At 35.1% G+C, this 23,309-nt stretch overlaps 3 protein-coding genes, 2 non-coding genes and 2 pseudogenes across 7 annotated transcripts; 3 read left to right on the plus strand and 4 right to left on the minus strand.

The window, feature by feature from the left end:
• Positions 1-49: 49 nt before the first annotated feature.
• Positions 50-130, minus strand: TRNAL-AAG (transfer RNA leucine (anticodon AAG)). Its single transcript has one exon. It is a non-coding gene; the product is annotated as a tRNA-Leu (tRNA).
• A 403-nt stretch (positions 131-533) lies between these two features.
• LOC111289985 (transcription regulator/ zinc ion binding protein) lies at positions 534-3,218 on the minus strand. The gene is made up of 4 exons (XM_022881362.2): positions 3,069-3,218; positions 1,570-2,253; positions 1,373-1,471; positions 534-1,014 (listed from the first exon to the last, which is right to left on the minus strand). The coding sequence occupies exons 1-4, from the start codon at positions 3,216-3,218 to the stop codon at positions 736-738; spliced, it is 1,212 nt and encodes a 403-aa protein (XP_022737097.2). The 3' UTR covers positions 534-735.
• A 78-nt stretch (positions 3,219-3,296) lies between these two features.
• On the plus strand, positions 3,297-7,435 carry LOC111289984 (Pentatricopeptide repeat (PPR) superfamily protein). Of its 2 annotated transcripts, XR_016346542.1 has the most exons (3): positions 3,297-3,525; positions 3,625-6,449; positions 7,103-7,435. XR_016346542.1 is itself a non-coding variant. In XM_022881361.2 (2 exons), exon 2 carries the CDS (start codon positions 3,986-3,988, stop codon positions 6,263-6,265), a length of 2,280 nt encoding a protein of 759 aa, XP_022737096.2. In that variant the 5' UTR covers positions 3,484-3,584; positions 3,881-3,985; the 3' UTR covers positions 6,266-6,449. The 2 variants fall into 2 exon arrangements, 1 of the variants encoding a protein (XP_022737096.2); XM_022881361.2 differs by lacking the exon at positions 7,103-7,435 and having other exon boundaries at positions 3,484-3,584; positions 3,881-6,449.
• Positions 7,436-7,926: 491 nt separating this feature from the next.
• LOC111290631 (pentatricopeptide repeat-containing protein At1g74600, chloroplastic) lies at positions 7,927-9,627 on the minus strand. The gene is given in 5 exon segments (XM_022882024.2): positions 7,927-8,217; positions 8,219-8,344; positions 8,346-8,497; positions 8,499-8,981; positions 8,984-9,627. Coding segments are annotated over 5 exon segments (1,458 nt in total). The 5' UTR covers positions 9,539-9,627; the 3' UTR covers positions 7,927-8,075.
• Positions 9,625-9,705, plus strand: TRNAL-CAG (transfer RNA leucine (anticodon CAG)). The gene has a single exon. It is a non-coding gene; the product is annotated as a tRNA-Leu (tRNA).
• An 8,780-nt stretch (positions 9,706-18,485) lies between these two features.
• On the minus strand, positions 18,486-20,769 carry LOC111290968 (glutathione S-transferase U9-like; annotated as a pseudogene). The gene is made up of 2 exons (XR_016346700.1): positions 19,872-20,769; positions 18,486-19,723 (listed from the first exon to the last, which is right to left on the minus strand). The product of XR_016346700.1 is annotated as a glutathione S-transferase U9-like (transcript).
• A 276-nt stretch (positions 20,770-21,045) lies between these two features.
• On the plus strand, positions 21,046-22,659 carry LOC111289436 (glutathione S-transferase U9-like; annotated as a pseudogene).
• Positions 22,660-23,309: the final 650 nt, after the last annotated feature.

Raw genomic sequence — 23,309 nt, forward strand, 5'->3', positions numbered from 1 at the left:
GTTTGAAAATAAAAAATCATATAAAATTTTTGCCATAAATAAGGTTAATTGTGGAGAGTGGGATTTGAACCCACGCCCTTTCGGACCAGAACCTTAATCTGGCGCCTTAGACCAACTCGGCCATCTCCACCTTTGATGAAAGATGTCGATAACTCCATTTAGATTTATATTATTACATAGCACTTTCACGTTGTTGCCCAATGACGATTCTCCGAAGAAGGCCAAAGTCAGAAACATAGGATTGTTAATCTTAAACATTTTAAGAAAGTTTTTCTGTTTCAAGTTTCAATACCCCAAAGGCTTATGTAAATGAGGTACATGTTGCATTCACGTCACACAATAAAAGCGAGGGACAAGTGACCGGCTACTCTTTCTCCTATATTCTCATGCACTACCCAAGTAATTTGCCTCATCTTTAAGTTAAAATCTTTGTTTTAGATGTATTAGGCAAGGTGGTTTACCTGATTTATCAATTTCATTGTAGTTATCTAGTTGAAGAATTGGAGTACCACAGAGTAAGGCTTTTGTCCCAGTGAAGAAAAAGAACTTTAGCTATTTCATTGATTCACTACTAGAAAAAAAATGTGTTTTTGAGTCATCAACGAAAGATAAAGAGGACAGAACCAAAAATTATAGTACGCAAGATATTGATCTTAATGGTAATCTAGAGAACATTCATCATCATCCTGCATCGAGACCACTGTTTACTTAGGTGTCCTTGCCTAAACTTCCATTTCAAGCTGCTTCCATCTGTTTATCCGTCATAAAATATTTCAATTCATTGCTGTCATGCTGTACCCTCCCAGTAATTTCCAAGCACAAGCCATTGACAGGGCTCCTACTTGGCTGTTTACTCTTAGAAGGCTTCCTACTTGGAGCTGGATTTATAAAAACTGGTTGCAGTCTAAGGTTTGGATTAGGTTTAATCCTGTTCGCTTCCCTTTCATCTGGTGGTCGTAGAAGTATGCTGTTCTCTGATTCTAGTTTTGAAACTTCATCTTCGTTCAATAGGACCTGCAAAAGTATAAATACCATATGTTTGAAGAGAAAAAAGAAAGAAGTGATATCTATTAATATCCAAAAACAATTAATGCACAAAAGAAATAATCAAAGCAGTTATAGCTACATGGCGGAGGCAAGAATCCTTCAAAAGAAGTCAGACGAAGTGAACTTTTCAAGCATTGAAGAAAATAGTGACTACAAGAAAATGCGTGACCGGGAGGTAGGGAAGAGTCAATGCGATTGAGATGCTAAGCAAAATGTTAGATTTGAAAATTTATCAGTAAAATGTCACCGTTCTGTGCCATGGTCATGCACCTTACAAGGAAAAAAAATTGCAGGTAGAAATCAGGTCATTGGGAAGAGCTAATACCTTGCGTCCTACCAAATCAAAAGTCACAATCACTTTACTTCGTTTTAAGCGTTCAGCTTCTTCAATCTCCTCTTGTTTCTTCTTCAAAAGTTCCTTCTCCTGGTTGGAAAAAAAATGCAGTGAAAGTGAATTTCAAGCAAATTCATGCAGAACAAACCTCCAATCTCCAAGAATAAGAGTTTAGAAACAAGAGGTACCTCCTTTGACAGCCAGCTGTTACCCTCAATCTCATAGTAGTCACTTTGGTCATCAATAACTGTTGTACGTGCTGCAGAGTTTCTGTCATATTCAACAAGCCTTTTTGCATAAGCTTCAGCGGCTGCTTCAGCATCTGATACGGGTGTGAAGCTTCCTTCTAGACCAGCATATGTGCTCCCTTCTCTAAGCACCAGAGCACCACAGAAATTGCAAGGCCCCTCTCCCTCCTGCTCACAGACTATCTTACCACAGGAAAGACAATTACTTACCAGCCTGTGCTGACGAGCTTGGCATGAGCATGGTTTCCCCTGCTGGAAGACAATTAACCCTTTGGCTGCCTCAGCAAGTGAAACAACTTTGCCAGCTTTCTTCTTTTTAGAATTACCTTGGTTTCCTTTATGGGTATTTCTTGGATCACTAGCATCATTCAGGATTCTGTTTTCCTGATTACCAGAAATGACATTCTTCTTTGGTTCAGATTGAGAACTGGAGCCTGCTGCCTCTTTTGGAGTTTTAAATGGTTTCTTGGATCCACTGAGAGAGCTTTCACCTGAAGGTGGTTTGACATAGGCTTGAAGTTTTGAAGTTGGGATGGCGGCATTGCCAGTGCAGAGATCTGAGTGACCTCTCCGCCGCAAGTACTCTTCAGTCACACTTTTTCCTGCTTCCTGCCCAATAATATTCTGCAAAAGAATGCAAATTAACATATGGAATACTTGCTGTGGTTGCTCAGAAAACAACTGTCAATGTAGGTAAAGAATTAATGCAGTAGAAAATTTAACATAAAAGCATATATGTATAGTGATAAAATGGTAACCTCTTGAAAAAATCCAAGCCTACAATACACAAAATTAAACCTCATTCTTAGTCATAACTAAAAAGCCTAAAAGGGACAAAAGGAAAAGAAAAGAAAAACACCATTATGATAAGAGTGAAGCTACTTCATATCTTTTATATGGTATGATGATAATCACAACTCAGTAGTAAAAAAACCTGGAAGCCACAATATACATATTATTTGACAGGGGTCCTCATCTCAAAATCAGGCAGCATATTTTCTTAAAGAAATTAGGAAACTTGACATGCCATTCTATGCTAGTTTTTCACTTTAAAGATTGTACTATGGTGACATTCGAACATTTAACTCAATGATTAATGCATATGACCTGTTCAAAGAGCATAGCTCGAATCCCCTTCCTTAAAAAAAAAATTCTACTATAATATGATGGAGGGATAATCATTCATGATTGTCAATAATTCATCAATGGTTAAAACCCAAAAGGTCAATCATGATCAATTTCCTTGGTGCTAACCACATCTCTAATATCAACAAAACCCAATCACAGATCAACAGAAATCTTCAAAACAATCCCTTCTTTTAATTAAAAGCTAAAGAGAAATTAAAATAATAAACAAACAAAAAAAAACATAAACCCAAACTCGTAATTGGATCAGAAAAAAAAGATTCAAAAGAAAACAAGAGAGAGGAAAGAATTACGTCAAGATATTCTTTGGCATCAAGGGGCTGAGCCAGCTCGCAATATGAGACCAAACCAGATATGATTTCTCCATCCAAATCCAAACCCGTCTCTATTTTCTTACACAATTCCACCAAAGCCTTCTCCAACCATTCCCCTGGCGTCTCCATTCTTTTCCTCTCTCTCTCGGTCTATCGGTGCAGAGAAAACCTACTTGGGTTTCAATAGGCAAAAAGCAAGCTCTTCAAAACGAAGTTCAAAGACTAAAGCTGGAAATTTTATATGAATCTTGATAGCCGTTAGATTGAGAATACGAGGTGGGTCCCAATTTTAAGCTTACATGGCAAGATCTGAGTCGTTGACTGGGTGATACTCTGAAAATCCAGTTACCTTCCCTTCGCTAGCATTTTTCTCCATTTCTAAAACCCTAGAGCAAAACACCACAGTAATTCAAATTGGAGATTAATCTCTTCTGGGGTACTTTCTTTTGAGATTTCATTTCATTGCATCAACTTTTTTTTTCTGGGCACTTTCAGGTATTTTTTTTTTCTAATGTTTGTAACATTTTCTTTGTAGCCTCTGCTGCTATGAAGTGCTTATGGCATCAGTGCTTTTGTTTGGTTGCTGAGAAAATGGAAGAAAAGAAGAGAAATTTGTGAACCCATTTGCCTATTTTACTTGTTTCCATTATTATCCTAGATTTTGCTTTAATGGAGTTGATTTTTTTTATGTGCCAAATATTGAAGTTTCGAGCTTTTCATTACTGAAAGGAGTATCTGATATTGCAGACAAAATGATCGTAACTTTGTGGGTTATTTTTTTCTGGTTTTAGGATAAATGGAAGTTCAAAGTGAGAAGAAAAGCAAAACACCTTCAAATTTCAATTGATTTAATAGGCTTTAATGAGTTTATACGGTGTTAGATCTTTCGTTTTGGAATGAGTCCTGCTTTACATCCTAAACATGTAGCCGCAGTTGTAAAATACCAAAGAGATTCGCTCAAAGCGCTTGAAATGTTCAATGCGGTAAAGAAAGAAGATGGGTTCAAGCACACTTTGTTAACCTATAAGTGCATGATTGAGAAGCTTGGGTTTCACGGGGAATTTGAGGCTATGGAGAATGTACTCCTAGAGATGAGACTGAATGTAGATAACAGGCTGCTTGAGGGAGTTTATATTGGATGCATGAGAAATTATGGACGCAAGCAGAAAGTTCAAGAGGCTATTGACGTGTTTGAGAGGATGGATTTTTATAATTGCGAGCCAACAGTTCTATCATATAATGCAATCATGAATATTTTGGTTGAATATGGACATTTTAATCAAGCACACAAGGTGTATATGAGAATGAGAGACAAAGGGGTTCTTCCCGATGTGTACACTTTCACCATTAGGATAAAGTCATTTTGTAGGACAAAGAGGCCTCATGCCGCTTTGAGGCTTCTTAGAAACATGCCTTTGCAAGGATGTGAGATAAATGCAGTTGCTTATTGTACAGTAGTTGGAGGGTTTTTTGAAGAGAACCATCATATTGAGGCATATGAGTTGTTTGATGAGATGCTTAGGCTAAGAATTTCTCCAAATATCACTGCATTTAATAAACTTATACATATTCTCTGTAAGAAGGGGGATGTTCAAGAAAGTGAAAAGCTGCTGAATAAGGTTATGAAGAGGGGAGTATCTCCAAATTTGTTTACAGTCAATATCTTTATCCAAGGGCTTTGTAGAAAAGGTGCACTCAATGAAGCTGTTAGTCTATTGAGCAGTGTGACTAGGGAAGGTCTGAAACCAGATGTTGTTACGTACAATACCTTAATATATGGTTTGTGTAAGAGTGCCAAGGTTGCTGAAGCTGAAATATTTTTGCATAAAATGGTGAATGAAGGTTTGGAGCCTGATGGTTTTACCTACAATGCTGTAATTGATGGATATTGCAAATTGGGTATGGTACAAAAAGCCGATAAGATTCTTAATGATGCGATTTTCAAGGGTTTTATTCCTGATGAGTTCACGTATTGTTGCTTAATTAACGGGTTATGCCAGGATGGTGAGACAGACCGAGCTATGGCTGTATTTAATGAGGCTTTGGGAAAAGGATTAAAGCCTAATATTCTTGTGTATAACACCCTTATCAAAGGGTTGTCTCTGCAGGGACTCATTTTGCAAGCCTTGCATCTGCTGAATGAGATGTCAGAAAATGGTTGCAGTCCCAACATATGGACTTACAATATAGTTATAAATGGATTATGCAAGATGGGGTGTGTCTCTGATGCTAATAATTTGCTGAATGATGTGATTGCCAAAGGCTACCTTCCTGACATTTTTACATTTAATACTTTGATTGACGGTTACTGTAAGCAGTTGAAAATGGAAAATGCAATTGAGATTCTAAATCAAATGTGGAGCTATGGTGTTAGTCCTGATGTTATCACATATAACTCAGTGCTGAATGGCCTCTGCAAAACTTCTAAGTCAGAAGATGTGATGGAAACTTTTAAAGCCATGATGGAGAAGGGGTGCATTCCCAATGTAATCACATACAATATACTTGTAGACAGCCTCTGTAAAGCTAGGAAAGTTAATGAAGCATTGAACTTGCTTGAGGAAATGGAAAAAAAGGGTCTTGCTCCAGATACTGTTAGTTTTGGTACACTGATCCATGGCTTTTGCAATAATGGAGACTTGGATGGAGCATACCGGCTGTTTAGAAGAATGGGACAAAGATACAAGGTTTTTCATACAACAGCAACATACAATATTATGATTAATGCTTTCTCTGATAAGCTAAAGATTAATATGGCTGAAAAGCTTTTCCATGAAATGGGTGTAAATGGCTGTACCCCAGACAGTTACACTTACCGTGTCATGATTGATGGCTTCTGCAAAACAGGAACAGTTGATTCTGGTTATGATTTCCTTCTGGAAATGGTTGAGAAAGGGTTCATTCCATCTTTAACAACATTTGGACGGGTTATAAACTGTCTTTGTGTAGAGAAAAGAGTTCATAATGCAGTTGATCTCATCCATCTGATGGTAGGAAAAGGCATAGTTCCTGAGGTTGTGAACGCAATTTTTGAGTCAGATAAAAGGGATGTTGCTGCTCCTAAGATCGTTGTAGAAGATTTGTTGAAAAAGGGCCATATAACTTATTATGCTTATGATCTCCTTCATGATGGAGTTAGAGATAAGAAACTACTAAGGAAGCTTCAAAGTAGATAATGTCATGACTCAAAGAGGGATTTGTATTATTTTGATCAATCAGTTTCGGATTTAGAAAGTGGAAAGGTTTGTTTGATAGTGGAAGCTGGTGGCATCTGAAAAGATGTTAATGAAGGAGCATGCAATATTCTGCTTCAATTCCTTCCATTCTTGCCTCAAGCTTTGAATATCTTTCTCAGCCAAGGTAATAGCATGTTAATTGAAAAGGATTTTGTTGACATCAACTCCTCTTAAGATACTGTTTTCTGTCTATTCACACACGTTTTGTATTTCAAATCTAGAACTTGGTCTTATTTGAAGTTTCTCAAAGTCAAGAATAGGAATTCTGCATGATATCATTGGCAGTTTGATTCTAGTTCGAACATTCTAAACCTTCATGAGACATTGGTGCATTTGTTGTCAGACATTGTGAAAATGTTTAGACCCTCATTGAGCTTGTAAAAGTTCCAGGAGCAAGTTCCTTACATAGATTGTCATAGAATGTGATGGTAATGAATTTGACTGCATGCAAAGCATTTTCCTCCCAAAACCTTGCTATATTTTCCTTATTTTAGTTTAAGACTTTAAGTTTAAAAGTTAATAAAATCAGATAGGCCCTATTTTGATAAATTAGCTGTAGGCCTGTAGTACATTGCTGTACTGTTGTAAATGCTGGTTTAGTTTCTTAGATTTTCCTAATTTCTGAATCCTGCTAGCAAGCTGCTAATATCTGTCTGTACATTTGCTTGAGTTTATAGAAGATTGAAATAGCATCATCTTTCTTGTAATAGATTCACTTAAATATCATGAATTGACTTGCATTATATTCTTACAAACTGTTCAATGCCTTGGTTCCAGGTAAAGAGTAAATATGCTATGCAGCTATCATGACCCTGGATTGTATGCCAGTGAAAGTAAAGAAGGAAAACTGCTTCCTTCAAGTTTGTACTCTTTGTACACGATCTTCTCTGATCATTTCCTAGTGAATTGGACTTGGAGAAACTGAGGCTCTCGAAAAAAGGATTCAGAGCTCGCAGATGAAGATACACCGAAAAGTGGAGAATAGAGGCTTTCTTTTTCTATCTGTTTTGTTAGTTCATTTTTAGTCACAAGAAAAAAATTTTTTAAGCCATTATAAAGTGCATTATAATAATAAAGATATTGTGTGGGCTAAGGAAAAATTGAAAGTGCATCCTATGTGATAACGGCTTTGTACAATGTTTTGTTTGCACCAAAAGGAATGAAGGATTAAAATGCACAAAAATTCATTACCAAAGATGTCAAGTGAGTCAGTGTTCTTCATATCAGCTACTTCATACAATGGCAAGAATCATAAAGGAGTTGTTCCAAGTCAAAATATTAAAATTCTCATGACCAAAAAAAAAAAAAAGCCTGACAACTTGGTCGATGAGATGCTTTAATATGAAATAATAATTCTTAAGGATCTAAAATTTGTAGTGTTTGACGTGGCGATAGATGAAAAAAGTAGAATTATTTGTCAATAATAATAACAGTTGAGGTTGTTTTTTGTTATATTTTTGTTTTTAATTTTTTTGAAAACTAAAGTAAAAACATTTGCAAAAAAAAAAAAAAAAGCATATGCGATCCGTGTGTTTCATTGTAAGAAAAAAAACAAAACAAAACACAATATTTTAGGGATGGTTGAAAATACAAAAATGATGTAACCAAGTTTTGGCAACAGTTTTTATTGTACCGCACAAGTACTGTTCATCCGTTCCCCTACAGTGTCAATTTTAAAGTTGGAAAATAAAAAATTCACGGAAATTTACTAATAAGAGGATTTGAACTCCTGCCATCTTAAAATTTAAAGCTACTGTTTCAATTTTGAGTACATTTTGAAAACAAGAGAAGTCTCAACTGGAAGATCAAAGATCAACCCAGTTTTAAGAGTGTAACAGTGCATCTGCCTTCCCAGCACCAGGTTTATGCATTCTATCACATTAAAGACACTAAAAGTCCAAAGATCTCACACTCCCTTTTAACGTTGTCTGTAACAATGCAATTACCCATTGACAACTCTGTTTCTGATCAAAAGAACAAATCAACACGGCCCATGTATCTGGACTCCTTATGCTTTCCCACCGTTTCAGCCAAACCAATTACTCCTTTTTTTGAATACGTCTTTAGCAAAGCAGCTTGTATCACTGAATCCATATAAACTCCACTCTTCATAATCCATGAATGGTTTTGTGTCGCCTCTTCAATCATGTTTAGTTTAGCACAAGCAGAAGTTAACACAGATAGCAGTGTAGTTGTTTATTTCCACTTTCATATATCTCATTTCTTTAAAAAACTTGAGGGCATCGAGACAACCATCCTTCTGCACAAATCCAGAAATGATAGCAGTCCAAGAAACCATGTTTAGAGTAAGCATCCATGAAAACATCTTCACAGCTTCATCCACGTCTCCGCACTTGACATTCAAGTCAATCAAGGAAGTTCCCACAAAGACATCTACCGCACCACATGCAATGATCCACCCCTGAACTTCTTTTCCAATCTCAAGGTCTTTGACTGCAGCACAAGCAGGTAAAACAGTAGGGAACGTAAAACTGTTTGGCATCAAAAACTACTTTCCCATTTGAACAAAAAGATCCAACGCAACTCAATTTTCCTCATTCTTGACAGCTGCATATATAATAGCATTCCAACAAACATTCACACAACTTGAAACATCATAAAACGCCCTCAAGGTATCCCTCAGACAAATTATTTTTTTGCGAACAAATCAATTATTCCAGTACGAACATATCCATTACAAACAAACCCATTTTTTATTGTAACTGAATAAACCTGCTTGCCAAAGCTAGTACTTTGCATAGCAACACCAGCTGAAAGCACACTATTATAACTAATCTCATCAGGTTCAAATCCCGAAGCCCACACTTTACAAAACCATAACCAAGAACCCCAAAACAAACTGTTTTAATTATAACCAGGAGTCATAGTATTCCATGAAATTACGTTTGGTTCAGGCAATTTATCAAACAACTTGACTGCTTCTTCCATTGAACCACATTCGCAGTACCCATCAGGCAAAAATTTTGCAGCAAAATACTGCATTGCAGTTTAAAGCAAATGGGTATATAAACGTTTGGTGCTTTTGATAGTATAGTTTCTTGATCCTCTGTAATAAATGAAAAAGTTAGAAGCATTAGAAAAAGTTGGATTTTTTCCATCATTTTCTAATCTCTAAATAGATGGGTTTTCAATTGCAGCAAGAGTTGAATAAGAGATTCGGGCTTGGATTTTTTCTATTGAAAGAGAATGCATTCCAGAGGCGTGAAATACGAAGCATAAAAAAACTCAAACTTGAAGTCTCTATTTTATAATTTTAAAGCCCTTAAATGTCCAGAAATGTCAAGATGGCCGAGTTGGTCTAAGGCGCCAGTTTCAGGTACTGGTCCGAAAGGGCATGGGTTCGAATCCCATTCTTGACAGCCGAAATTTTTACTTTTATTTTTTTCTAATTTAAATCGTCCACTTATTGTATACGACATACAAAGTGTAAAAGTCATGTCAATTCTAGGAAAACAAAGAATCTAAGGGACTTCGTAATTCTCTCTTTATAATAGTCTATATATATAGTTTTTGTTAGGCTTGAAGTAATAATTACAATAATATATTGTAATAAATTTACAGTAATAAATAATTAATAATTAAAAATATAAAAAAATAAAGTATACCAAAATTTACATAAAAAACTATTTAATATAAAGAAAAAAATTACGGATCATCAGAAAAATCTTCACTATTAAATAATAGATATATAAAATTTTTCTCTAACTAAAATTAGAGCTAATCAATAACTAAATAGACAATTGAAGAAATCTCACCAAATAGGTAATTCAACAAATACACTCTTGATTTGTTTTTAAATAGCTTCAAACCCGATCTGCACCATTCAAAATGTAAAATTTTGAATCATAAACCTGCTAATAAAATTTCAACTCAATTGGACCATGAATGGAATTTCGTTTAATCAACTCTCCATTGTCATTTTTTTCTCTATCTTTCTGGCTTTTCTTCTTTTCTTGGTTTTGCGACACCACCTTAAAACTGCCCCACCTCTTTTTATTAAGTAGCTAGGGCATTGTGCAAAAAGAAAAACCAAAGCCCATGGCTTTTGATTGGTCCAAAACCAATTAAATAAGGTTGAACCCCATTTTCCTAACAATCTTCCCATTCAGTCCTATTAGGAGGAGATTCATTACCATAACAGTTTCATTTGAAACTTACCTTGGCCAAAGAATTTATTCAAGCCAAGTTATTGCAGAGTTCAACCTTTTTTTTTAAGAAGTATCTTAGTCAACATATCTGTTATATTCTCATCAATATGGATTTTTTTTAATAGCATATGTTGTTCCTCAATCATTGAATGTAACAAGTGATATCCAACATCAATATGTCTTGTTCTAGCATGGTACAAAGCATTCTTACTCAAATCTAAAGCACTCTGGCTATCACAAAATATCACATACACTTTTCGATTCAACCATAATTCAATAAGAAAACACTTCATCCAAAGTATTTTTTTACCTGCTTCGGTTGCTGTAATATACTCAGCCTCTGTAGTTGACAAAGTAACACACTTATATAACTTAGACTACTAAGACACAGCTTATCTTACAAAAGTAAATAAATACCCTGAAGTAAATTTTCTACCATTAAGATCAGCTGCTATGTCATTATCAGTAAACCTTTCTAGAACTGATTGTGAAACTCCATAATTCAAGCACATTTTTAAGATGTCCCTTAAATATATAAAAATTTATTTCACTGCTTCCCAGTGAACCTTTTTCTAATTAGAAAGAAATCTGCTCACTATACCAACTGCATGAGCAATGTCAGGTCGTGTACAAATCATAAGATACATTAAAGAATCGACTACAGAAGAATAAAAAATACTAGATATAGCTAGTTGCTCTTCTTTAGACATCGAACAAGATTTCTTACTCAGATAAAAATGGTTGGCAAGTGGATTGCTAACTGATTTAGCATGTTGCATGTTAAATTTATTAAGCACCCATTCAACATACTTTTCATATGACAACCATAGCTTTTCAGCTTTTCTATTTCAAATAATGTCCATATCGAGAATCTACTTTGCTAAACTTAAATCTTTCATATCAAAGGACTTAGATAATTATTTTTTCAACCTGCAAATCATACCAGCATCTTGTCTCACAATCAACATATCATCAACATATAATAAAAGAATAATGAAGTTACCATCAAAGAATTTTTTGATATACATACAAGGATTCAATACAGTTCTTTTATAATTATGGTTCACCATAAAAGAATTAAACTTTTTGTACCATTATCGCGGAGTTTGTTTCAAGCCATACAAGCTTTTATTCAGTTTGCAAACTAAGTGCTATTTTCCTTTCACTTTAAAACCTTCAGGCTGATTCATATAAATATCCTCCTGTAAGTTACCATGCAAGAATACAGTTTTAATATTAAGTTGCTCAAGGTCAAGATTTAAACTAGTTACTAATCCTAGTACCACTTGAATGAAACTCATCTTCACAACTGGAGTGAAGATCTCATCAAAATCGATGCCTGATGTTCGAGAAAAACCTTTCACCACCAATCGAGCTTTGTACTTCACTAGCTTGTCGTCATCCTTTTTCAACTTGAACACCCATTTATTTTTCAAAGATCTTCTCTATTTTAAAATTTTAATAAGATCATATGTATTATTTTTCGTAACGACTCAATCTCTTCTTTTATTACTTTTAACAGTGCTCTCTATCTAGAGTAATCTGTACATCTTGAAAGCTCTCTGGCTCCTTCTTACAAGTAACTAAAATAAAATTTAAACTTGAATACCTAATAAATAGTCGATGTTTTCTAGTAGATCTCCTAGGCTGAGACTCTATATCATCTAATGTCGAAAATAGCTCATTTTGCTCAACACTTTTTAGTAGAAAGGATTGCTCTCCTTGCTCAAAACTGATTACATCTAGCTCATCACTAAATGTGACTAGCTCATTCATATCCTCAAGTTCTATTTTTTGTTCATTTTTATTATCTGTGACTTTTTCCTGTGAAACCTCTGTCAGTGTTGAAACATTACACTGAACAGTAATCCGTGTAATTTTTTCATTTTTTTCAAGGTTTGCTATAGTTTTTTTCATGAAAGACAACATCTCTGCTTCTGACTGTCTTTCTCTTCACTGGATCTCATACCCTGTAGTTAAATTCTTTATCACCATATCCTACAAATACACATTGTATGGCTTTACTATCAAGCCTTGACCTCTATTTTTTCAGCACATGCATAAATGCTTTACATTCAAAAACTTTCAAGTGATAATATGAAGCATCTTTCTCTGTTCATACTTTTTCTGGAATGTCAAAGCCCAAAGAAACTTATAGTGATCTGTTAAGCAAATAACAAGTTGTGTTGACTGCTTCACCTCAGAATGGCTTTGGTAATTTTGTCATTTTCAACATACATTTGATTTTTTTCATAATTATCCGATTCATCTTTTTAACTACACTATTATGGTACAATGTTCTAGGTTCTGTTATCTTATGCCTGATCTCGTGCTTTGAATAATACTCTTCAAAGTTTTTGGATGTGTATTTTCCACCATTATCAGTCTAAATGCATTTCAAGGGTAATCATATTATCTTTTTCACCATGACATGAAATTTTTAAAAATACTACAATACTTTACTTTTATTTTTCAATATATACACTCAAATTTTACGTAAAGCATAATTAATAAAAGTAATAAAATATCTACTATCACATAATGACTCAACTTCAATGGAACCACATACGACAGAATAAATCAATTTCAATCTATTTTTTTTCTCTGAAAACTCTTACGAAAAGAAACTCTACGATGCTTACCACATAAACAATAATCATATGAATCGAGAGACATATCTTTGGTCAAAAAAATGAGAAACTACCTTGTCAAAACTTATAACCTCTTCTCACTCGTGTGTGCCAGTCTTTTGTGTCATAAGTTTGCTAAAGCATCATCCTTAATGGTATTTATCTGGTTACTGTTCAATTGCATCCATGTCTTATACATTATGTAATATAGTTTTCTCCTTGTAACTATCATAAATCTTTTGAGCAGCTTCTACTACCCATTCTTTTATTAACTCTCATATCATTCGTTATCAAGGACATTAATAGTAAGCAAGTTAATTTTCATATTCGAAATGTGTTTGACATTTCTTAAAGTCAACATGCAACATGTACTAGTTTGTATAATAATATCACTAATCTCAATCTGTGACACACTCTTGTTTCTCATCTTGGTGCAACCAAAGTCTCTTACTTTGTAAGTTATAAATAACTTTATCTTAAAAATACAATTATATGCCACTCTTGTGTCAACTATCCATTCAATGTCGGGATGGCCAACATGATTACAATCACCATGTGTACAAATCAAAGTAATTAAATCACTATCTGAATTTATTGCTATAATATTGCTATTATCTGAACTCTTACCTTTCTCATCTTTTTGCTTTTACTTCAAGATTTTACAGTATTATTTTATATGACCTGTTTTATCATAATGAAAACACTTCACTTTATCTTTAGACTTGGATTTATATTTAGACTTACTACGACCTTTTAAAGTTTGACCTCTGTCGATGTTTTTACCCTCATTTTTTACAACAAAAACTTGATTTTCAGGATCTACATCTTTTCGCCTTATTTTTTCATTAAGTATATTATCTTTTACTATTTTCAATGTCACCATGTAATCAGGAACTAAATTAAGAACAATCACAACTAAAGTATTTCAACTATCTGACAATGAACTTAAAAAAAAATAATGCCTTCATTTTTTCATCCATCTTAAGCTCCATAATAGTCATTTGATTAAATATATTTTGAAAATCACTCAAGTGCTCTGTAATTAATCGTCTATCCCTATATTGTAAAGTTGTAAGCTTTTTAACAAGTATAGCTTTTTTATACATGTTTTTCTCTTATACAATATTATCAATTTTTTTCAAATAATGTGGGCATCTGCCTCCTGCATTACATAATGGAATACGCTGATATCAACTCATTTTTTAATTGTAGCCAACGTCTTTTTGCCTAATTTCTTTCAGCTTTTATCTTTCATATCTCTGGTTTAGGCGAATCACCCAATACCGAAACTTTTTTTATACATGTTTTTCTCTTATACAATGTTGTCAATTTTTTTCAAACAATGCGGGCATCTGCCTCATACGTTACATGATGAAACACACTGATATCAACTCATTTTTTTATTATAACAAGCGTCTTTTTACCTAACTTATTTCAATTTTTATTTTTCATATCTGCTGATTTAGTCGAATCACCCAATACCAGCTCATACAAATCTTTACAGTATAAATGATCTTCCATCTTAGATTTTCAAATTGAATAATTTGATGCTATCAATTTTATTATAAAACCTGTATCACCCTTCATGATCTCAAATAAAATTTATTTTTGTCTTGAGCTACTTCTGTATCAATGTCTCAAAATAACATTCGTTCTGATATCACTTGTTGGAGAGATAAACCATACCTGAAGGTCATGAAAGCACACTAAAAAGCTCATACATACATATTGGACACTACTTGATCCCAAAAGCTTAAGCTATTAGGTTCTTGGATCCTTTATGCATATATAGGATATCTTATTTAGATTTTTTATTGATGTGAGATCTTTTACTCACATGTGAATCATATCCCAACAATCTCCTCCGTTCACTTGTGAGTTTTGATCAAGTCTCACATTGACTCCCCCGTGCGAGTAAGTCCCATCAACACCTCCTTTGGGTTAGGCAACCTCACATCTTTAGTGTGCTTTTAGGCCAGGCCACAGCACTTAACCTTACCACCTAGGTTGTCTTAGTGCTCCTTCAAGCTTACACTTTAGGTTGACTCAACACATCGTCCACTTAGTGTTCCACTTCTGTATATTATCATATACTCACTACATCAAAGTCGAACCTTTTAATATCGACGTTCGAGCACATGGAATTGATGGATGCGGCCAACCTCTGATCTACCAACAATCTTCCCCTCAGCAACACCACTTGGATCGAACCCGCCGTAACCCTGGCTCTGATACCACTTGTTACGCCTGAAGCAATAATCACAACAATACAAAAGCAATATATCACAATAAACCTACATTATAGACAACAATCAATAATAAAAAAATGCAAGAAAAATAAAACACACCAAGATTTACGTGAAAAATTCTTCAATGTAGAGAAAAAAACCACAGACCACCAAAAAAGTCTCTACTATCAAATAATAGATATACAAAGTTCTTTTCTAGCTAAAACTAGAGCTAATCAATAACTAGAGAGACAATTGAAGAAATCTCACTAAATAGGTAACTCAACAAATACACACTCGATTTGTATTTAGAAAACTTCAAACTCGATCTTTACCATTTATAATGTAGAACTCCGAACCATAAACCTGTTGACAAAATTTCAGCTCAATCGGATAACGGATCGACTTTCATTTAACCAACTCTCTTTTCTCCATTTTCTCTCTATCTTTCTAGCTTTTTTTTTTTTTTGGTTTTGCCACACCACTTTAAAATAGCCCCACTTCTTTTTATTAAATAATTAAGGCTATGTACAAAAAGAAATGTCAAGGCCCATGACTTTTGATTGGTCCAAAACCAATTACATGGGACTGGCCCTATTTTCCTAACAGTTCCCACAAGCGTGGATGATGATGCCAAACCAAAGTAAGAAAAAGTTTATGGCAGAAGAAAGTAAATCGAGGCTATGTGGTATGTGGGAAGCTCCTATGTCAAGAGAGTGGAATTGGCTCTCAAACTTAAAGGCATCTTTATGAATATTAGAAGAAGATTTGTTGAACAAAAGCCAGTTGCTGCTCCAATACTGTCATAACGTCTAGATCCGGGGATCTATCGCCAGACATTGACTTTAGGGAGTCGCCACCAATCTTTTTTTTATCCAGGTGTGATTGGCCACCTAAGGAATCTGCCCTTTTAGGGAACACCTAAGCTTAAGGGTCCCTAAAAGAATAGGTTCGGGTCTGCTTAACCAGAACAGAGTTCGGGAGTTCGGTTACGTGTGAGGAAGGTTATAGCACCCTCACAACGCCCATCAAAAGATGGTACCAGCTTGAATTTGTGTTATCCAAAAGCCTTAAAATTTTACCAAGTAGTTAGTTGTTGAAAATTATTCTCAATTGACTCTAATACTTTTAGCAGAAAATTGAGAAAATTCCCTCACCTCAAGAGTATGCAAGAAAAACTACTGTTTCACTTGCAGAGGCTCCGTCGTCGGATTATTTAAAGAAAAATCAAGATCAACCAATTAATTAATTATCGAAAATTATTCTCAATTGACTCTAATACTTTTAGCAGAAAATTGAGAAAATTCCCTCACCTCAGGAGTATGCAAGAAAAACTACTGTTTCACTTGCAGAGGCTCCGTCGTCGGATTAATTAAAGAAAAATCAAGATCAACCAATTAATTAATTATCGAAAATTATTCTCAATTGACTCTAATACTTTTAGCAGAAAATTGAGAAAATTCCCTCACCTCAGGAGTATGCAAGAAAAACTACTGTTTCACTTGCAGAGGCTCCGTCGTCGGATTAATTAAAGAAAAATCAAGATCAACCAATTAATTAATTATCGAAAATTATTCTCAATTGACTCTAATACTTTTAGCAGAAAATTGAGAAAATTCCCTCACCTCAGGAGTATGCAAGAAAAACTACTGTTTCACATGCAGAGGCTCCGTCGTCGGATTAATTAAAGAAAAAAAAAATCAAAATCAGCCAAGTAATTAATTATCGGAAATTATTCTCAATTGACTCTAATACTTTTAGCAGAAAATTGAGAAAATTCCCTCACCTCAGGAGTATGCAAGAAAAACTACTGTTTTTACTTGTAGAGGCTCCGTCGTCGGATTAATTAAAGAAAAAAGAAAAAAAAATCAAGATCAAAATCAAAGTCAAAAAAAAAAATTCAAAAAAAAAAAAAAAAAAAAAAAACCTGGAGCGGCTCGGATCGCGGCTCGGCTTGGTGCGGCTCGGCTCGGCTCGGCTCGGCTCGGAGGGGCTGAAACGCGCGGGTCAGAAAGCGGGTCGACGCTTCGGGTCGGGTCGGGTTCGGCAAAACGCGCGGATCCTCTTATTAACTTAGAGCCAAAACGACGTCGTTTTGGGAGGGTATAAAAGGCACCTTCCTCCGTTTTTCAGCAGACCGTTCCTCCCCTCTCTCTCTCTTCTTCCCTTCTTCTCTGCCTTCTCTCTAGAATTTGAAGAACGCCGGTACCGGATTCTGGAAATTTCGTCGGAATCTGGGAATTTCGCCGGAAATTGGCCGGAAGTTGGCCGGATGGTCGCCGGTTTCTGGGATTCTCCTCCGGAAACTGGGTCTGTCGCCGGAAACTTCAAAGTTCGCCGGAATTGTCGCCGAAAAATTCAAAAGTCGCCGGAATTTTCGCCGGAATCTGGAAATTTCCCAGAAATTTCCAGAAAATTTTTTCGCCAAATTTTTCTAAAAAATTTTTCTCACTGCCAGAACACTCCTAAACTTTTCCTTAGCTCTCTAAACACCCCTATTCTCTCAATCAGTAGCTTTTGCTTCTGTTTTCTCTCTGTTCTTGACTGTTCCAGGGGGGTCCCTTTTATAGGGATTGATCAGGAGTTTCTGATCAATCCCAATTCCTCTTTGGACGGGAATTCAGTCTTTGAATCCAATTGGACTCTTCTGATTGAATTCCCCTTCAGAGTGGGAGTCTTCAACTTTGAATCCTAGCCCTCCAAAATAAAAATTAAAATAAAAAAAAAAATCTAGATAATTGGAAAGATAAATCAAAAGATAAAAAATTTTCAAATAATATCTGAAAATCAGAAAAAATCAGAACAGATAATTAAAAAAAAAAGATAAGAATAATAATATAATAATAATAAATATATAACTATATACATATAAATCTATTCTAATGAAAAAAAAAAATATATATATATACATATATTAATACATAATAATAAATAATAAAATACACAAGAGAGAAAAAAAAATAAAATAAAAATAAAAAATAAAAAATACGGGTAAAAATTCAATTGGGCCTTGCCCATTTGGGCCAGGCCCAAATGATCTGGGTCAGGCCCAATTGATCCGGGTCAGGCCCAATTGATCCGGGTCAGGCCCAATTGATCCGGGCCCGGACCTGATTGGGTGTCTACAAATACAATCCTTATTTCCCAAGAAAGTTCCTGTGCTTGTTCATGATACTATACTAATTCATATAGGTAGAAATAAATTATGCCCTTTCCATTCATACAAGGACTAATCATGGACTTCATTCATGAATGCAGTTTTTACTTCTTTGAAACTGTGGTGAAATTAGTACAAAGTGATGAGGAAGTTCAAGAAAAGGTCAAGAAGGAAATAGATAACAAATTGAATGCAATCGAGGAGAATATAGGAGATATTGTTCCTGGAGGGATTTTTTCCATTGATGAGAAGGGTTGGGGCTTCTAGACATAGTGATGATTCGCAACTGCACCTTTGGTGTGAAAATTATGGATCAAGAGAAGACACCAATGTTATCTTCTTGGATTATTGCTCTTTATAAAATGCCTGTGGTGAAACAGACAATTGCACCTCATGAAAAGCTGGTGGAGGTTATGCACTTGATCAGACAGAGTGCTCTTCAGTCCCCTGCAACTTAAATCTACAAGGACATTTACATGGAATTTAGCTCATAAGTTGTGAAATTTGGCCAAAACTGGTTTCTTAATGTTTCTTATTCCCTCAGTAATTGACTAATCCTCGTTCATCAAAGTCTATACATCAACAAATTCGAAATGGTTTATCAATGCAGTTGCTGCCACTGCTGGAAATTAGCAGAACTTGACAGTACCTTGACTATCTACTCCCTTTAAGAAGGCAAAATGCTGTTCAGATAAGCTGGCGTGGTGTATCAGTTTCCATTCGTGTAATCATTTCTCCAGAGAAATCAATTGGTAAGTAAAAGTTTCATATTATTCATAGCCATCTTCAGACTTTGAAAGATAAATAGGAGTACCATAGGATTGATTTTGTTTAAGAAATCAAGCCGAAGAAGATTTAAGGGCATTGTCTCTAACTAATTTGAGAAGTGCTATTGTCTTGTCAAGAGGAGGGGCTAACTCTTTCACCAAAGGTAGCTCGTTTATAGCTGTCAACCAGGAGACTATCAGTGGAGTTCTTTCCGGGTCTATAATCTTTATATCAGGAACTTCTTCTTGAAGTTTGTAGGGTCCAAGTAACGAACAAATAAGAACTTCAAGGATTCCCATGCTTTTATTGCTTATCCAAGGAATTCCATTGGGATAAAAGTCCTTCATTCCCTCTTCAAGCACTTTTAGTTTCTCCTGCAGTTCCTTGATGGCCTTTTCCTGTGCCTCTCCTGCAGTTTTCATCACTGTGAGCATAGTCTCATATAGCTGCATAAAAGAAAACGAGTTAGTCTATCTACTTTAACATATTCAAACCTTTTTAGTGTGAGATCGGTTTTCAGTATTCCAACAGCTTGTATGAAATGAAATGCATAAAAATCATGAGAAAGTCAGTAACGAACAGCTTTTCTTTTACCTGTTGATGATGGATGAAGCTGGTCCAGAAGCGAACTTTGGCTCTTTTGTAAGGATCCTCAGGCAAGAGTTGAGGGCTATTCTTCCAGGTTTCATCGATTTATTCGATTATGCAGAGTGATTCAGAAAGAGGTCTTCCATTGTGAACAAGAACTGGAACTTTCTTATGGACAGGGTTGTACTTGAGGAGCAAAGGGCTTTTGTTCTTTAAATCTTCTTTCACATACTCGAAGGGTATGCCTTTAAGCTTGAGAGCCAATTCTACCCTCTTAGCATATGGACTGCACCACAATCCATGGAGTGTCACTTTGTTTTCCTCTTCCATATCTGTCTCTCAAAGGTATGGCCTGAATCATTCATCTTTGTGAAAGCTAAATATAGACTTGAAGCCATCTTCCATAACTCGCCCATAACTTGCGGTTCACATCGAGTCTTTGCTCAAACACCCAAAAAAGTCAATGGTCTGAACAAATTGAGCAGCCAGTCAACACTGTCATATTAAAGAATAAAGCACCTACTAGAATTCTTGGTCACATATCAAATTCAGCTCGTTTGGTTTGATGGAATGGTTTTTTATTCTGTGTATTTTCTTGAGGGAACCACGTGTTCCATTGGTAGTTTCAAAATAAAGGGGTAGAAAAGATTTTACTCGAATCCAATTTTTTACTTCTCACATTTTTTTAATTATTTTTAAATAAATTATTTAATTGCTTTTTTTTCTTCTCTTAACCATTTTTTTTAAGCTTTCGATTTATAAATCTAAAATTTTGAAAAATATTTCAAATTTAAAATTTTCTAAATTTATATGTCTTAAAAATTTATCTATGTATTTTAGATATTTATCTATATATTCATGTAAGATTCCATATTCTATCCCTATCACCCAAACATGAAAATAAAATCAGACTCATTTTTTCATTCTATCAACTGAGCAATAGAATACATATTTAATTTTATTCTTCCTTTTCTTTGATTACAATAGAATATCATTTTTATTCTCCTTCTATTTCATTATACATACCAAATGAGCCAATGGAATAGTAGAATTAGTTTTCTGAGCAAGGGGAAACGCAGATAACACAAAACTGTATTGATCTGCATTATGGATAAAATTAAATATTTTAGAAATGAAGTTAGTGTCAATCTTTCCTAAGTTTTCAAGTGACAACATATGTGTTCCTTGGTTTGCTCCTGATTGTTTTGCTCAAAAACAGACAAAAACAATGATTTTAACCCTTCGTAGTCAGATGATTTTACTGCTACTAATTGTACTTGGTGAGTTGGTTTTGTGTTATGCACTTGTGTAGGGGATTAAGTACAAGGGAATCATCCTATACTTTCAGCAAATTCAGATAATCATTCTCAGTTTTAGTAACACAAATAGACTTGTGTTGTTAAATATACTTTCCTTGAACAACAAGGAAATGATCCTTTGATCCATTACTCGGTCAATGAGCTCATCACTGATGTAAATCAGGTGGAATACTTTATTGAAAAAGTTGACAAAATCTATAAAGAAAATTGTTTATAAATAGCCTCATGAACATGAATCAGATTATGAGACAAACAAGGAAAGCTTTTGAGAGAAAGAGAAAAGAGAGAGATGGGAGAAGACAACAAGGTGATACTACATGGGATGTGGGCTAGCCCTTTCAGCAAGAGAGTGGAGCTGGCTCTGAAGCTTAAAGGCATACCCTTTTACTATGTGGAAGAAGATTTGCAGAACAAAAGCCCACAGCTTCTCTAGTACAATCCTGTTCACAAGAAGATTCCTGTTCTTGTTCATAATGGAAAGCCTATTGCTGAATCACTCGTTATCCTGGAATATATTGATGAAACTTGGAAGAACATCCCTCGTCTCCTGCCCGAACATCCATACAAAAGAGCTAGAGTTCGGTTCTGGACCAGCTTTGTCCAGCAACAGGCCAGTGACATTGCTTAAATTCACTACAAAGAAAGAGTTTGTCTGTTTTCATCAGAATGAATTCTAATGAATACATAATAGGAGATGATACTAAAAGTATGATTCTGTTGAAGTTTAATCCTAAAGCTGATATAAGGACTAATCTAATGCTTATATTCTTAAATGCAGCTTTTTGATACAATAGTCACAGTGAGGAAAACAGACGGAGAAGCACAAGAGAAAGCTGTAAAGCAATTGTTTGAGAAATTACAGGTGCTAGAAGAGGGAATGAAAGAGTTTTTTCCAGATGGAAATCCTTGCATTGACATTGACAATATTGGACTTCTGGACCTTGTGATCTTTTCATTATTTGGCCCCGACAAAATTCAAGAAGGGGTTCTTGGCATAAAGATTGTTGATCCTGAGAAGATTCCATTGATTTTCTCATGGCTGAGCTGCCTTTGGTGAAAGAGTCGATTCCTCCTCATGATAAGTTGGTTGCAATTCTCAAATTTGTTAGAGAGAATGCCCTTAAGTCTTCTTCAGCTTAGTGTCATGCTGTCTTTGCTTGATGTATTAGACATCGTTCCTTTTCACATGCCTCAAATAAGCAGCAGTAAAGGCCATATCATCTTTGTGACTAGGTTGTTTGAATAAACCTCTTGCTTTCATTGGTGTGATTCAAGCATTTCAAACAAATAAGATTCTGCTATTTCCATTGACAACATTTTGAGTTGAAAAGTCATATGGGAAAAACAATTGGATATGAACTTCTGTTATGATGGCATTTTTCTAGGATCATTAAGCAGGAGGAGTTGACCATTTTTCTAGGCTTCCATGAGCAACTCAGCTATGTACTGTAGTTTTCCAATCTGAACAAGAATAAAAATTTCCTCATAGAAAGGTTCATACTTGAGGAAAAATGGAGAGTTGTTCATCAAAGTTTCTTCCACATTCCTAAATGGCATGCCTTTAACCTTATGAACCAATTCCAGTCTCCTAGTCTATGTAGTTCACTTTGTTTTCTCTTCAATCTCTATTATCTGTCTTAAATTGGCCTGGTGGAGTAGAAGCTCCATCTTCCTTCGCTTTCCTCTTAAGGCTTTGCTCACCCATGCCAAAAAGGACATTGTATGACAGTGGTGGATCCAAGATTTCTTTTTCAGGGTATCCACTTATAATATATATAAAATATTACCAACGGATTTATCAATTTTGTAGATGGAAAGGGTGTCAAGAGAAATTCCAAATACTGATTCTTTTTCAGTGTATCCACTTATAATACTCACTACTAGCAGACCTTTTTTTTTTTTTTTACAAAAATAAAAAGGTTTAGGGTGATGGGAGGTTTCTCTATTCCAAAGGCAGGTAGATCACATGGTCAGAGCAATTCCAAAAATTAAACAAATGCTGAATCTTTGACCAGAATAATTAATAATGGAGTTGATCTAAAACTGAATTTGCCAACAAACTAATTGAGCATGAAAATTTTTTTATTAGACAATTTGATTCAAGCCAAAGATAAGGGCCAGCAGG

The sequence above is a fragment of the Durio zibethinus genome, chromosome 11 (assembly GCF_047325235.1).
Source record: "Durio zibethinus cultivar Kanyao isolate XHJ-2024 chromosome 11, ASM4732523v1, whole genome shotgun sequence".
NCBI lineage: Eukaryota > Viridiplantae > Streptophyta > Magnoliopsida > Malvales > Malvaceae > Durio > Durio zibethinus.

Coding starts and splice junctions, on each gene's coding strand:
- LOC111289985 (XM_022881362.2), bottom strand. CDS start 3,218: ATGGAGACGCCAGGGGAATGGTTGGAGAAGGCTTTGGTGGAATTGTGT. Junction 2,254..3,068: donor ATGCCAAAGAATATCTTGAC/GTAATTCTTTCC, acceptor ATTCTTTTGCAG/AATATTATTGGGCAGGAAGC. Junction 1,472..1,569: donor ACAGCTGGCTGTCAAAGGAG/GTACCTCTTGTT, acceptor TTTTCCAACCAG/GAGAAGGAACTTTTGAAGAA.
- LOC111289984 (XM_022881361.2), top strand. CDS start 3,986: ATGAGTCCTGCTTTACATCCTAAACATGTAGCCGCAGTTGTAAAATAC.